Source organism: Bufo gargarizans, chromosome 9, assembly GCF_014858855.1.
Source record: "Bufo gargarizans isolate SCDJY-AF-19 chromosome 9, ASM1485885v1, whole genome shotgun sequence".
NCBI lineage: Eukaryota > Metazoa > Chordata > Amphibia > Anura > Bufonidae > Bufo > Bufo gargarizans.
Window position 1 is genome coordinate 18,545,114 of NC_058088.1, and position 16,095 is coordinate 18,561,208.

Below are 16,095 nucleotides of genomic sequence, written 5' to 3' on the forward strand. Positions count from 1 at the left end.
GCAGTATTATAGTAGTTATATTCTTGTAGAGAGGGGCAGTATTTCACTTGTCGCTTCCCTTCCCCTTCTTGTTTCAGTTCTTACAATTTGCATTGCCTCCAGAGACATGACGAGAGTTAAGGATATATTACACAGTCCGATCCAACAGGCGATCTCCTCCTCAGTATCTCTCTTCCCTAGAGTAAATAATGTTTGCCGACAGCAGATCGTGATTAGACACCAGGATCTGCCGCCTGCAAACGATTATTTTTTTTTCCTGGAAAAAGATTTGTGTGTTTGCAGTATTAGGGTCCATTCACACGTCCGCAAAATGGATCCGCATCCGTTCCGCAATTTTGCGGAACGGGTGCAGACCCATTCATTTTCAATGGGGCCGGAATGTGCTGTCCGCATCCACATTTGCGGATCCGCACTTCCGCATTTCCGTAAAAAATAGCAATTGCGGACAAGAACAGGCATATTCTATTAGTGCCGGCAATGTGCGGTCCGCAAAATGCGGAATGCACATTGCCGCTTTCCGTGTTTTGCGGATCCGTGGCTCCGTGTATCCGCAAAACATGTTGCGGACGTGTGAATGGAGCCTTACACTGCCAGATGATTGCGAAGGAGCATTACTACGAACACTCATTAGCGATGATCTGCAGAAATATCGACGGTGTAATACAGGCTTTAGCAAAACTTGTACTAATCAGACAGCCCACTCATCGCTCTCTTGCTGCTCATTCACACAATAAGTGACTCCACATCCAGCACTCGGGGTACATCTTTATTCGGTTACACAGCAGCGGGCGTTCTCCCCTCCTCCCCACCTCTGTACACAGGGGCTACGGGGTGGAGGATCATTTTTCTGCTGTGTTGTGGACACAAAAGCCTCTTGAGGTCCATGTTATCTTTTCCAGCTTCTTGGCTTCGGGGGGGGAATTAATATGGTGCCAGATTATTGGATGGGGAAGCGGAGGCGCTGAGCAATCCTTCTGTCGTGTCAGAGGTCAATGGGGTAGAAGCTGCAGGCGGTGGAGTCTTCTCCTTCATGTTCCCTACAGTAAAAGAAAGAAGGAAGGTGAATCTGGAGCCATCATTACAATACGCAGGCAGGGGATTTATTAACAGCTGGTCCCAGAACTGAGGTGGGGGTGGGGGGGGCAATTGCAAATTTTGGGACACAGAATTTTTTTTTTTTTATTGTGACTTTCAATTTTAGTTAAAGTGGGGAGGACTTAGCAGGAGGGATGTGGCCTCCCGAATTTCAACAGGCACAGATTAGAATTTCTAGTGAACGGACAAGCAAAAGACGCGACATACCTTTAAAAAAAACCTGCGCCTCTTAAGAAACTCTTAGGGCTCATGCACGCGGCCGTGGCCGTATACACGGGCACCGGCCGCGTGCACCCCGCATCACAGATGAGGACCTATTCACTTGAACAGGTCCGCAATCCGGGAGATGCAGTGCGGTCCGGAACAGAGGCACAGATCGGAAGCCCTACGGAGTGCTTCCATAGGTTTTCTGTCCGTGCCTCCGCACAGCAAAAAAAGTTGTGCATGCACTATTCTTTCTCGATGCGGATCTCGGACACCATTCAAGTGAATGGGTCCGCGATCCGCAGGCGGCTGCCCCACGGTCATGTGGACCACAATTTGCGTTCCGCAGCACTGGCCCGGCCAGCCCTTAGGCCTCATGCAGATGGCTGTTGTCGTCCTGTGACCGTATTGCGGCCTGCAAACAGCGAGTCCGCAATATACGGGAACTGGCCATTAATGCACCACATCACTTATACGGACCCATTGACTTGAAAGGGTCCACAATCTGGAGGTGCGGTGCCGAACGGAGGCACGGAACCACTATTTTTTTGTGGTACGGACCATCGAATGCAGATCACGGACCCCATTCAAGTGAATGGGTCCTGCGTCCACACACGGCGGCCCTATCACGGCAGGGCTGGCACAAGTTCATGCACATGAGCCCTTCCCAACGTACAGTAGGAAATACTGGTCTGGGGACAATTTCACACAAGCTGCATTCAGTCTGGGAACCAGGCCCCGTGTAACCACTATGTTTCCCGGACTTGACACCGCTCCTCGCCCAGAACTCACAACATCATACCGCAATACACTGACACCGCACATGGCCGGCACTATATAGAGGATTCCTATTCTAATAGGACATGCTCCATTTATTTTGTGGAGCCGCGGAACAAAATTTTGGGGCCGCGGACCAGAAATGCGGATGTCATACTGACATGTAAATGGACCCTTAGGATGATCACTCCCATCATTCAGCGAGAGCCACGATGGGCGTGTCCATGCCCTCCCAGTCACAGCTCGGGGGGCGTGTCCATGCCCTCCCAGTCACAGCTCGGGGGGCGTGTCCATGCCCTCCCAGTCACAGCTCGGGGGGCGTGTCCATGCCCTCCCAGTCACAGCTCGGGGGGCGTGTCCATGCCCTCCCAGTCACAGCTCGGGGGGCGTGTCCATGCCCTCCCAGTCACAGCTCAGGGGGCGTGTCCATGCCCTCCCAGTCACAGCTCAGGGGGCGTGTCCATGCCCTCCCAATCACAGCTCAGGGGGCGTGTCCATGCCCTCCCAATCACAGCTCAGGGGGCGTGTCCATGCCCTCCCAATCACAGCTCAGGGGGCATGTCCATGCCCTCCCAATCACAGCTCAGGGGGCGTGTCCATACCCTCCTAATCACAGCTCAAGAAGCAGCTGAAGGATGAAACTGAGCATGTGCGGCCTTCTCAGTGAGCAGGACAAAGAAATAAGAAGAAAACTAACAGCAGGTGGCGCTATACAGATACATTTCATTGAATAACTCAGTGGCTATGCTAAATTTTTAATTACATGCAGTTAGAAAATTATTCAGATCCAGGGGCTGGTTTGAACTGTAGAATATTTTTTTGTGGGAGAACCACTTTAACTGATATTCATGGTGTATCCTGTGGATGCTCTCCAAGTGTCTAGGTGGGACAACCCCTTTAAGAAACTGACAGCCCAGGAGGGACGAGCCATTGTCAGACTCCTCCTGTGCCCACATTCGGCTTCTCCTTACATCTGTGTGTTCAGGCAGCATAACCACGGATGACCTTTGGATTGGTCTGCTCCAGAGGGCACCTGTGTTCCCCTATTATGCCCCCTGTACAGAACAGACGTGTTGTGATCCTACAGATAAGCGTCATTTCTGCTGGATTTACGTACATTTACAACGCCTCTCCTCCCGCGGTGTCCACAGCGCCTGGCACACGCGGGCGCCCTGCCATGTCAGCCCAGCACGGATGAAAGGTTTCCTGCCTTCCGGATGAAACACAATGTTTCCTACTTCAGCCAAGGAATCTGGGGAGGGCGGGCTGGCATCAGGTGGCACCGGCTGAGTCACATGGTTCATTCATCTCTCGCCTTCTATGCTTTCTGTGATACGTCTGATGGCTGACGGTTCGTTACTTTACATACTTAGCGCTGGCTTGTCGTTTATAATCTCTGAGCACTAACATCCTGTCCAGTTTGTGCAGACGATCAGAGCAAGCAGCACAGCAGTGTAAAGCATGAGGGATAGGTAGCAGTCTGGGCCAGGGGCAGATTTCAGACTACAGAAGACTCCAGTAGGCATTTACAGTAGCAGCAAAGTGGATGAGATTTTACTACTTAACCTTATCCACACACTGCAAAAAATCTGCAGGGAATCTGCACGCCAAAAACGTGTGCACCCCTTGACTATTCTTTATTCCGTGTGAATTCTGGTTTGATACAGGCCTATGGTAATAATGATCAGCAGTCAGTAATGGAGGCCATGTGTGCATGAACAATACATATCGCTATATCTACGAAATACAGGCTACTGCATAAACCGCGTGCTCCGGAATTTATAAACGGCGCTGTGGAAGCGGCCGGTACACGGAACATGCTGAGAAAATGTAGAAATGATTCATAACGGGAGAATTTTATCAATGAAATATTCAGCAGCTCACCGAGTCTTCTTCTAACACCGTACAATACTTCCCCCTTGTGGCCACTGCTGCTCATTACATCAGCTATCGGAGCATGACACAGCAGAGCTATACAGGGAATGTACCGACGGTGCAGCGGAGTGGATGAAATCTTAAATGTCCCCCCTGGAGTCTGCACATTTTAAATCTGCAGCGTGCCAATGTATGCTGCGTAGATTTGTAATGCATGGGGTTAAATCTGGGGATTTTGCAGGTGGATTTTTCTGCACCAAAATATGTCCTCCCGTGTGGACGTACTGATAGTTAGAGGGGTTGTGTCACCTTGCTAGGATACACCACCAATGTCAGAAAAGGTGCAGTCCTATCTTTGGGGACCCAAAGTAAAACAAGAGTGCGCTGCGCATGCGCGGCGTCCTCTTCACTTACTTCTATGGGAGTTCCCATCATAGCTGAGCAAGTGCGCTTGGCTATTTTCAGAAATCCCATAGAAATGAATGCAGAGCGCGCCGTGCAAGAGCGGCCACCACTCCATTCACCTCTATGGGACTGTGGGGATTGCCGAGCTGGTGTTCAGCTATTTTCGGAGTTCCCTTTGGGGAGGGGGGGCACCTTTTCTTAGAGTTGGGACCCGCACCTGACACTAGTGATATACCACCAATGTCTGAGGCGAGACCACTCCCTTCAAATGATAAGATTCAGACTGCCTAGAGACGCCACTAGAGCGTGCTTACTAATATATATACACACACTAACAGGATGACGCAGCTTCGCTCGGGTATACTTCATCCATTTTATTTATTGTTTGTGTGTGTCGTTACAGATATCGACAGTATCCCCCATGACAGTGACCTCCTCAGCCCCCCACCCCTTAACACTGACCCCCCCATAGTGCCCCACCTCATTAAAATGGGACCTTCACAGCAGCCGCCCCCTTTAACAGTGACGTCCACAGCGGCCGCCCCCTTTAACAGTGACGTCCACAGCGGCCGCCCCCTTTAACAGTGACGTCCACAGCGGCCGCCCCCCTTTAACAGTGACGTCCACAGCGGCCGCCCCCCTTTAACAGTGACGTCCACAGTGGCCGCCCCCTTTAACAGTGACGTCCACAGCGGCCGCCCCCCTTTAACAGTGACGTCCTCAGCGGCCGCCCCCCTTTAACAGTGACGTCCACAGCGGCCGCCCCCCTTTAACAGTGACGTCCACAGCGGCCGCCCCCCTTTAACAGTGACCTTCACAGCGGCCGCCCCCTTTAACAGTGACGTCCACAGCGGCCGCCCCCCTTTAACAGTGACCTTCACAGCGGCCGCCCCCCTTTAACAGTGACGTCCACAGCGGCCGCCCCCCTTTAACAGTGACGTCCACAGCGGCCGCCCCCCTTTAACAGTGACGTCCACAGCGGCCGCCCCCCTTTAACAGTGACGTCCACAGTGGCCGCCCCCCTTTAACAGTGACGTCCACAGCGGCCGCCCCCTTTAACAGTGACGTCCACAGCGGCCGCCCCCTTTAACAGTGACGTCCACAGCGGCCGCCCCCCTTTAACAGTGACGTCCACTGCGCTGTCTGAGAGTGAGCTGCAGGGAGAAGTCACCCTCCATCCCCTGCAGCTGACAGAAGTTGATATTTACCTTCATTTTTTCAATACCCGTCGGCTGCGGAGTGCGAGGGGGCGTGGTTTAACAGAGTCAGAGGTGTGGCTTAGCGGGACCTGGTTTTTAAGTCCGTCTTTTGAGGGTGACCTTCATGGCCACCCTACTTGCCCCCTTTACTGTGACCTCCACAGCACTCCGCTCCCTTAAGTGTCATCCACAGCGCCCTGCCCCTTTAAAGCTGACCTACAGCAGTGAAGAAAAATGGCTGGGTTGTTATGGAAACCTGGTGTAAAACTGTGTGTGTGGAGACTAAGGACCTGCGAGCTTCTATTGGCTGATGTGGGACATGTGACCTGGTGTATGGCAGTTGGGATATGAAGAGAAAGACCTGCAGGCTTCTATTGGCTATAGCAGGTCATGTGATGTGCCATATTTGCATTTTTTGGGGAATATCTCGGGAATGGTAGGTCCTAGAAAGCTGAGCCTGGTCTAAAACCTTCCCGGACACCTGATGTACCTGTGTGCCAAATTTCGTGATTGTAAATGCGATGGTGCGGATTCCTTTAGCGGACATACATACATACACTCAGCTTTATATATTAGTTATATACTGTCAAATTCTGTATGCAGGTAGCGCCCCCTAGTGACAGCTGAAGGTAACTACACCCCTGTGTGACACCAGTTTAGCGCTGTGGCCCCTCTCACCACAGACCCCATACCAGTCACATGGCGGTTCAGTCACGGGTTAAGTAGTCGCTCGGCGGCCTCCATATTACTACAGTGACGTTACCTTGGCGCAGAACACATGTCGGCTTCACGGACGCGTTGGCCGCCCCTTTCTCCTCCTCCTCTTCTCTCCTGCTCTGGGATATTTTGCGTGCCACATAGCGGCAGGCTGAGGGAGAGGAAGAAAAATGTTGTAAGGTTTGTTCGGGTACAAGAAAAAGGAGAAGCTTCTAGAACAGGGGTAGGCAACCTCTGGCACTCCAGCTGTTGTGAAACTACAACTCCCAGCATGCATACTTCCTCTGCTCTTCTCTCACAGAAATTAATGGAGCATGCTGGGAAATGTAGTTTCACAACAGCTGGAGTGCCGAAGGTTGCTGACCCCTGTTCTAGAAGGAAGATAAGAAACAAGACGCCTTGATGTCATCTCCATTGTCTTCTATGTGTAGATCCCACCCTTAGACCTAGGCCTTCATCAGGATTAGAAAAACATGGCTGCTCTCTTCCACATACAGGTCCATGGGTTGTGGAATTGTAGCTTCGGCTCCATTGTAGTGGATGGGGCTGAGCTGTAATACCAGACACAACCTGTGGACGGTGGTGGCGCTGTTTCTGGAAGAGATCAGCCACGTTTTATTAAAATCCTGTTCAACCCAGCTGTCAAGCCTGCAGAGCATCGCTCCCACCAGTACACAACAGAAGAGGGACAGGTTTCTGATGCTCCCCAGTGAAGGGAACCCGTCAGTAAGCAGTTTGCTGCGTTAGGCGAGATTCACACAGCCCTGAAAAAAAATGTGTCCCTTTCTTAAACGGCTGCTCCATTTTGGTGCAAAATATTGGTCTGCTTGCTGTCAGTGAATACGAACATTCTGCTTTACATCCAAAGGGCTGAAATCCTGTGCTGATATTTAACACAGCTGAGGATTTGCTACAACTGCAATCCTCTACAAGCTAAACAGTCTGGATCCATTATTCCTGCGCTGACACATTGTAACAAAACAGAGACATTGGTGCAGGTTATGGATTTAGAGCACAGTCTACACTGGATGCGACTGTGTGGTGGGCAGGATGTGTTTGTAGGCTCCAGGCTGGAACAAGAATGTTCCCTTTCACCAAAAGCAAGCAGAGGTATTGACAACGGTGAGGAATTGAACTACAAAGCACATCAGGGAGTTACAGAATGTCTCCATTGTGCTGCACACAGGGCGATACTCACCGCTAATGATCAGTCACACCATGGCGTCTCCTGTCCTGAGCGTCCGTCTCTCTCGGCTGGCTGTCTCCCCTGTGTGTGTGACTACCACCCTGCTGACTGTCTCCCCTGTGTGTGTGACCACCCTGCTGACTGTCTCCCCTGTGTGTGACTACCACCCAGCTGACTGTCTCTCTGTCTTGTTTGTTATCACCACTCCCCTGTTACACAAGCATGCTGCAGGCAGGAGGGAGGGGGCTGCAGGGGATGCTGGGAAGTGACACCCCCCTCCTCCTTCCTCCTCTTCATCACTGCACTTCCTGCTGAAGTCACAGCACAACAGCAGCAAGGTGAGCAGAGCCGCCCAGTCCTCGTGTGTGTGTATGGTCAGTGCATGCTGGTGGTTGTAGTCCTACAGGTGCAGCAACGGCTCATAGCAGGCAGTAGATGTAAGCAATCTAGAGCGCTGCAGCTGGCGTGGAGGTACAACCCCCATCATTGTGACTTCAGAGCTGGATGAGATAATATGGTATTATTATTCTTTTCTGGCACTGAGTTCCGTCCTCGGGGCTCAATACCAGAAAAGAACTGATCGGTTTCATCCTAATGCATTCTGAATAGTGTTGAGCGAACTTGGTGTTTTAAGTTCGGCGTCTAAAGTTCGGGTTATTGAAGAATCGCGTTATGGATTCTAAATTCTGCCATGGTCCGTGGTAGCGGAATCCATAACTAGTGATGAGCGAACTTCTGTTTTAAGTTCGGCGTCTAAAGTTCGGCTTCCGGTTAGCGGAGAATCCCGATATGGTTCCCGATATGGATTCCGACTTCCGTTGTGGTCCGTGGTAGCGGAATCAATAATCGGCCATTATTGATTCCGCTACCACGGACCACAACGGAAGTCGGAATCCATATCGGGAACCATATCGGGATTCTCCGCTAACCGGAAGCCGAACTTTAGACGCCGAACTTAAAACAGAAGTTCGCTCATCACTAGTTATGGATTCCGCTACCACGGACCATGGCAGAATTTAGAATCCATAACGCGATTCTTCAATAACCCGAACTTTAGACGCCGAACTTAAAACACCAAGTTCGCTCAATACTAATTCTGAATGGAGAGCATTCCGTTAAGGATGCATCAGTTCAGTCCCTCTTACGGTTTTTGGACGGAGGAAATACCGCAGTTTTATCTCTGGGCAAAAATCCTGAACACTCGCCTGAAACGCCGGATCCAGCATTAATTTCCATTGAAGTGTATTAGTGCCGGATTGATCAGTTCTTCCGGACCTCGCATGCGCACACCTTTTATAAATGTGAATTTTTTTTATATCGGATCCATTTTTCCAGATGACAACCGGAAAGACGGATCCGGGATTGCAATGGATTTGTCAGACGGATCCGGATCCGTCTCACAAATGCATCCGTTTTCATCCGGTTTGCGATGGAACTGCCTGCCGGAATCCTCTGCTGCAAGTATGAAAGTAGCCTTACGTTGAATGGCCATGCGATGTAAAACCTGTCCGTCCTCTATATACGGACGACTTACCATCCATGTGAAATCCGTATTGTCTCCAGCAACGTTTCAGTTTTTTTTTTTTTTTGTTCCGCTCTTATGGGATCAGGATGTTGTCCATTTTTCCCATCCTTCAAAAAACAAAACAAAAAAAACCTGAAGAATGCCCAACTCGTGGTCCTTCAGGATCTATGGCACGTGGCCGGCTCCTACAGCCTCCATAGAACTTGGCTGGCTCCTACATCACCCATGGCACGTGGCTGGCTCCTACAGCACTGTAGAGAGCAGGGGTTGTAGCTGTCATTCTGAGGCTCTTTCAGCCTCTCCCTAAAGGCCTTCCGTCACTAGTGAACTGCGTATGGATGGCATCCATTTTTTCCCACAAACCCGTTCACTTGAGTGTGTGAGTGCAGCCCGAGTATCGGGCCAACGTGGTGCCTGCTGGGATGTCTAATGCATGGACCGTCTATGACGTGTCAGTGTTCAGTCTGGGTGTAGAGGGTGCAGAACATGAACGGTTATAGACTATTAACAAAAATGTACGGTAACTATATCATAAAAGTAATCGGCCGCGCAGACACCTTCTTGGAGAAACGTGGACTCGGCTCTCTTTATTTACAATATTCATGGATGCAAATTGCGCAGTGTATATATTTTTTTGAAAATATTTTTATTTGAGACCCGATACATCGTACATAAAAAGGTACAACCATCATTAAAACCATAGAAGAACCATAGAGACCTTCCATGACCAAAGCATCTTGTCTGAAGGTTACACATATATCTGAATCCAGCGAGGGCCTCCCGACGGTTATGGTAGTGTCGTTGGTTCAGCCTACCTAACGCGCCTTTCAGGTGCTCCGTCAAATACCTTTGGGTATAAGTGAAGGGTCTCCTTATTGTTTCCATTTCCGAGCTAGAGAGGATTTGCACTATGAAGCTGCGCCATCTCTTAAAGAACTTTCCTACACTTCCCTCCTTACGCCTTTCTGCTTCTCTACGTTCCAGTGACAATAAACCTTTAAGGTTTTGCAAGATTGACCCCATTGAGGGGATCGCGGGCTGCTGCCAATTTTGCAAGAGACATCTCTTAGTCACCAAGCCAATGGCATGAAATAGGACCTGGAACCTTTGTTCGGTTGGGCCCTCACTGCCCGTCTCCTCCCAGTAATGGAAGAGATAGATCATAGGTCTTAGGGGAATATTGATGTTCCAGATATCACGACACTCCGTTCCCTCCAAATCTGGACATGTTGGGGAAGAAAAATAAATACCTAACGTGACAGTACCTTCATAGCTCGACGCCACATTAGGGCGTATCTGTGGATCCTAGCAAGAAGTCCCTCAGCGCTGATGTGGCCTTTGCTCCTTGGCTGCTGGTGTTATGTGGTCCATCCCTCCCCCCTTTGTTTGACCCGGTGATGCTCCAGGTGAGTTGCGCAACGTGGTTCTTGGTCTTCTTTTGTCCACTCCCTCCCTGCCCTCTCGATCTGATAAATATGGACCCTGAGCGAAAAAGGCTTCAGCCTCCGAGGCGGATTCAAAAGTCTTAAACGATCCATCTGCACATCTGACGCACAGCACTGCCGGGTACACTAGTTGAAATCGGATACTGCGTTAAAATAAAGAAGTACAAACCCCGCTGAAAGCTCGTCTCTTTTTTGTCACTACTGCAGAGTAGTCGTTGAACAGCATGATTTTATGACCTTGGTAAGTCAGTGGTTCTTTGCAAGCCCGATAGGCTCGTTTGATGTCCTCTTTGTCTGTGAAATCTAGGTACTTCATGATGACCTGCCTCGCTCTCGGTGACCTCTCCATGTTCTCTCTAGGTCCATCTGCAGCATTTAAGCAAGGTCCCAGTCTATGCGCTGGTTCCACTTTTCGTGGTATTGATAGGCCAAGTGCTTTAGGTAGGTCAAACTCACAAATGCGTCGCAGCTCCAACCCCGATACCGCCTCCAGGCGTAGGTTACTGCGGCGAGAGCAATTTTCTAAATAGTCCACCTTATCCCTAAGCTCCCCAACCGCACGCTGCAGCATCGCCACTTTTGCATTCGTACCTCCTAGGTCGTCTTCCACACACGAGATCCGTTGCTCAAGCTCATCAATGTGATAGCCTTTCTGTGTAAATGCTTCTTGCAGCTCTCTGAGAGCTGACAGTGAGACCTTGAGGTTCGGAGCCAAATGATTTGCCACCTCAACAGCAAGGCGCTTAAGGTCGGCGGCTGGGAATGAGCTGGGCCCAAAGATATCTTCTTGGGAGGGAGCAGGCGGGAGGTCCAGGGGCACGCTATCAGGCGGGATGGTAGTATTCTCAGACGCCATCTTGGACACGTTGTTGATCTGCCTAGGCCTCTGATCCTCGCCGTCATTCGGCTTCTTCCCACTCCTCAATAAATACCTCTCCATACACACAATGGATGGGAAAAATAAGCCCGTAGGCGGTCTGTGGAGGGTGATGCCGCTGGGAAGGGTAGCGGAGCTCTGCTAGTCGTGTCACTCCATACCAGCGCCGGAATGGAAGACCTGCACAGTACATTACCATCATAGACCGCAATGCAATATGTCTGTGTGTATACAACCAGATCACAGCCTTAAAGGGGTAGTTCCTTCTGGGACTTTTTTGGCAGATTGATAGGATATGCCATAAATCTGACCCCCTTGTATCTCAAGAATGGGGATCTCATGTGAATGGAGAGAACACTGCACATGCGCAGCCACCTTACATTCACTTCTTCGGGCGAGCGTTGGTTCCTCTATTTTTGGAAGGCCCATAGCAGTGGATGCAGGGGTGGCGGTGCATGTGCCATGTGTTCTTCGTTCACTTCGGAGTCCCCGAGGTGGGGCCTGCTCCTATAGGACATTTATGTCCTCGATTTGAAATTAAATTAATATAATAAAAAAGCCTGAACCATTTACTAACATATATACATTCAATAACTAAATTCCATCTAAAATAAATCTGAATAAATCACAATGTAGCCGCCCGTTCACACCATGAGCGTCTTACCCTCCTTCTAATAACGGTCCGTGACAAACGCTGATAAAGAACAAACCATTCCATAAAAAAGGGGATGAACAAAACCCAGGGACTGGACTGTTGCTTAAAAGGCTTGTGGCAAATTTTTAAGCAATCACTTATCTACAGCATAGGGGATAACTAGCTGATCGCTGGGTTTTCGGCCGCTGGGACCCCCACCGATCCTGAGAACGGGGTCCAGTTCCCCCATGTTGATGGGGCGGCAGGATGTGCATGTGCTGGCTATCTCTGACGCTCCCGTAGAAAATTAATGATGCGGCAGTGTGCATGCAAAACCTGCCGCTCCATCAAAACGGGGGGGACAGGAGCCCCATTCATGGGATGGGTCCCAGCGGTCGGACCCCCAGAGATCAGCTAGTTAGTCCCTAACTTATCCACCCCTTTAAATCCAGCTGCAGGTGGATGGCAACAACACAAAGGCAGGTGATGCGATCTGCAGTTCTTTAGTGAATAACTGTATGATGCAACCCTACCTCCCAACCAGCCTGGATCTGGCGGTTTGTTCCAGTGCGCTAATTACTGCAATAATTAGGGATTTTACAAGATCAGATGCAAAAGACAGAGCAGAGAAAACACATGCCGAGACGCTAAATACACCATCTGTGAGAGCAGCAGAATAAAGGGGTGTTCTCATCTCATAAAGTAATGGCATATTGCTAGGACATACTACCCTTTATAGCTGGCAGCTTGCCCAAAAAGGGTTCTTGTAGTCCTAAAAGGGGTTCTACACCTTGCAGGTACATTATCTAATCCTCATAGGATAGAGCAGGGATCAGCAACCGGCACTCCAGCTGTTCTGAAACTACAACTCCCAGAATCCTCTTTTCACTTCTGTGGAAGTTGCAAGAACAGCCAAAAAACTGTGCATGCTGGGAGTTGTAGTTTCATAGTAGAGTAGCTAGAGTGATGAAGGTTGCCGACGCCTGGGATCGGGGATTCCTAGGAGGATCCCTACAACTCTCCTTGCTGATCTTTTATTACTATTAGTTCAAATTGCAGTATGTATCTTGCCTCCAGTCTCCACTTATGTATTTTCTTCTATCCCTTCCAGAAAACTGGAGCATCCTTCACTGGGATCCTGAGAGGTGATGGAAAGTCCTCCAACTTGGCATTGCCCAGATGGGAGCTTCACGAAAACCATTCTAGAGCCAGGATTGGGAGTGGACAAACCCAAAGAATGTGCCAGGTGTACCATATTCCTGGAGCCTCCCAGCGACCCCACAACTCAGTCATGTTCTACCATAGATGCTGGATATCCTGCTGGTAGTTGGCTACAGGTAGAATTGGGGGAAGGCGATACCAGTCGGGACCATCTCATCGACCAATGTCTCGAGACCATGCTACCCGGGGAAGTCTGCAGAGTGGACAGCGCTTTGGGTTTTCAGTTTGTCTTGCGATTGGCAAGTTTTGAAGGTGGAAAGGAGGTGTGGGAATTGGATGCAAATGAGAAGATCGAGAGGGCAGCTAGAGATCGGGAGAAGGGTGGTAAGGCGTTTAGAGACGGGTACCTTGAAGGTGCAGAAAGACGATACGCCAGGGCGCTCAGGCTTCTAGTCTGTACACCAGGAGAGGCAGAAGAGGAAAAAATAGCCTTGCTTTCTAACTTGGCAGCTTGCGATCTCAAGAAAGGAAGGTTACATGAGGCCGAGGTGAGATGCACTCGAGTTCTCGACAAGGAACCCGACCACCTGAAAGCTTTGTACAGGAGGGGCATGGCCAGAGCGGGCATGTCGGACTGGATGGGTGCAAGGGCAGATTTTGAAAAACTATTGAAGCTGGATCCGGGTAACAAGGAGGCAAGAAGGGAAATGGTCAAAGTCAGGGAAAAGCAGAAGAACGAGCAAGCTCAGATCAGTAAAGCTTTAGGGAAAATGTTTCTTTGAGTCGTAGCCTTTACAAGCCATATTGTGGACTGCACCGCTAACCAGCCATAAATCCTGATGACACTGAGGGACATAGTGCCTCATACCTCAGTAGTATCACTATTTCCACATGACGACTGGCTCAAACAGAAAAGGCTGCCTACACCATAAGTCGGTGACCTTCAGGTTTCTGGTTTGAGAAGACCACTCTTGGTTAGTTTACCTCAGGGAAGTTGGCCAAATGGACTGACGCATGGAATGAAGCACGGGATGCTTAGATAATATCCATGTATAATAAAGTATATTATTTATTCAGTTTCTTCTGAAAAGTCTGGTTCGTTGCATGCGTTCCACCATATTGGTGCTGCGCCGATGACTCACTTGAAGAAGATAGGTCAGGACCAGTTCAGACCATTAACTGTTCAAGTGTGTGGGCCCAGCTAGTCTTCTAGAAGTGGACAGTAGTCCACACAAGATCTGACCATTGCTTACAGCCTAGTGGTGTGGGCAAGGCCTGCCACCACCACCACCTCACTGGGCCTTCATCGTGACAATAAGGCCTTATCGGCTCCCAGTGGTGTTACAGCTACTACTGGTGGTGAGTCAAGGCGTATGGGTGCGTGTTCTGATATGACATATGACGATAACATAAAATATTTGAGAACATAGTCTCATAATAAAGTGTGATAGCTACAAACCCTTTAGAGGCCTGATGTTGGTGGAGTCATCTGGATCTTCTCCACATACTAAATAGTGGAGTAGAAGTTGCCTATTAAAATTCCCACTACCTACAGAAAACGACTTGTGGTCCATCCTACATACTACTCTAGGTAGTGACATAAGTAGTGGGGAAAACACTGCAGCATGAACTAGGTGGCCCAGGACTGGGGTTTTGAGGAGTTGAGCGAGAGACGTCTCCCCATAAGATGAGATGATTTGGGAGCTGGGATGAGTTATCAATGATCTGTCAGATGTTAGTGGTGATAGGCCCTATGTGTACAGTGAGAACAGCAAAGACTACCTTCAGTGAACAGTGGGACTGATATTTTCTGCATGTATTGATTGAGGCCTTGAGGATCATCTCTTGGGCACAAGAAACCAAGTCCAATCGTATGTAGGTTCTTGTATGTGTATATGAGACTATGCATGTGTGCAGGGCCGGCGCTACCATAGAGGCAAGGGGGGCAATTGCCCCCGGGCCCTCGCTCATTAGGGGGCCCCTAGCGCCGGCCCGGCCTTACTATTCTTATTGTCAGTTGTGACAGTGCTGCTGGACTCTGCGGGCTGCCGCCGGCGCAGCGCGGCAGCCGGCAGTAATGTAATTAATACATTAAACTAAGTTACTCACTCTGGGTGAGTCAAGTGTTGGAGGGGGCCCCCCGCCGGGTGGCTGCTGTGCCTGCGCCGCTGCCGCTGATTCGGTCTCTTTCAGAGAGTCAAGACTGTCTGGAGGCTGGAGCAGCAGCGGCATGCACGACACAGGCAGGCACAAGGCTCCGCCCCCTCGCCCAGAGCAGTACTTAAGGACAGGTGCACTGAGCAGGGCAAGGAAAAGAAAAGAAAGGAAAGAAAGAGAAAAGGAAAGAAAGAAAATCAATCAAGCAGCGCCAGGGAAGGCCCGCCGCCCCCAGCCAAGTTCCAGTCTGATAGGTTCATAATTCATTGGTTAGGGTACTTTCACACTTGCGGCAGGATGGATCCGGCAGGCTGCTCTCCCTGGCGGATCCGTCCTTCCGCTATATCGCCATATCGCTGCTCTGTCCCCATTGACTATAATGGGGACGGGGGCTGAGCTCCGGCGCAGCACGGTGGTGCACAGCGAAAGCCGCCGGACTAAAAAGTCCTGCATGTCCAACTTTTTAGTCCGGCGGCTTTCGCCGTGCTGCGCTGGGGCTCAGCCCCCGTCCCCATTATAGTCAATAGGGGCGAAACAGCGGAAGGACGGATCCGACAGGGAGACCAGCCTGCCGGATCCGTCCAGCTGCAAGTGTGAAAGTAGCCTTGTTTGGTTGTTGTTAATGAATCCATCATCCATCCATTCATTCCAATGTACAGTATAGCGCTACACTGTGCCGCACAATGTACAGTATAGCGCTACACTGTGCCCCACAAAGTAAGCAAGCGTCATGGCGGGGGCGGGCATCATGGGGGGGGGGGCCCTTATTGTTTTCCGCCCCAGGGCCCCATTTCGCCTAGAACCGGCCCTGCATGTGTGTACATAATACTGTATATAC

At 50.2% G+C, this 16,095-nt stretch overlaps 1 protein-coding gene and 1 long non-coding RNA gene across 2 annotated transcripts; one reads left to right on the forward strand and one right to left on the reverse strand.

The window, feature by feature from the left end:
* Nucleotides 1-753: 753 nt before the first annotated feature.
* On the reverse strand, nt 754-7,626 carry LOC122946328. The gene is made up of 3 exons (XR_006391233.1): nt 7,471-7,626; nt 6,319-6,423; nt 754-1,037 (listed from the first exon to the last, which is right to left on the reverse strand). It is a non-coding gene; the product is annotated as an uncharacterized LOC122946328 (long non-coding RNA).
* Nucleotides 7,627-7,675: 49 nt separating this feature from the next.
* Nucleotides 7,676-14,177, forward strand: FKBPL (FKBP prolyl isomerase like). Its single transcript, XM_044305884.1, has 2 exons — nt 7,676-7,796; nt 13,051-14,177. The coding sequence occupies exon 2, from the start codon at nt 13,088-13,090 to the stop codon at nt 13,880-13,882; it is 795 nt and encodes a 264-aa protein (XP_044161819.1). The 5' UTR covers nt 7,676-7,796; nt 13,051-13,087; the 3' UTR covers nt 13,883-14,177.
* The last annotated feature ends 1,918 nt before the right edge of the window (nt 14,178-16,095 follow it).

Coding starts and splice junctions, on each gene's coding strand:
- FKBPL (XM_044305884.1), top strand. CDS start 13,088: ATGGAAAGTCCTCCAACTTGGCATTGCCCAGATGGGAGCTTCACGAAA.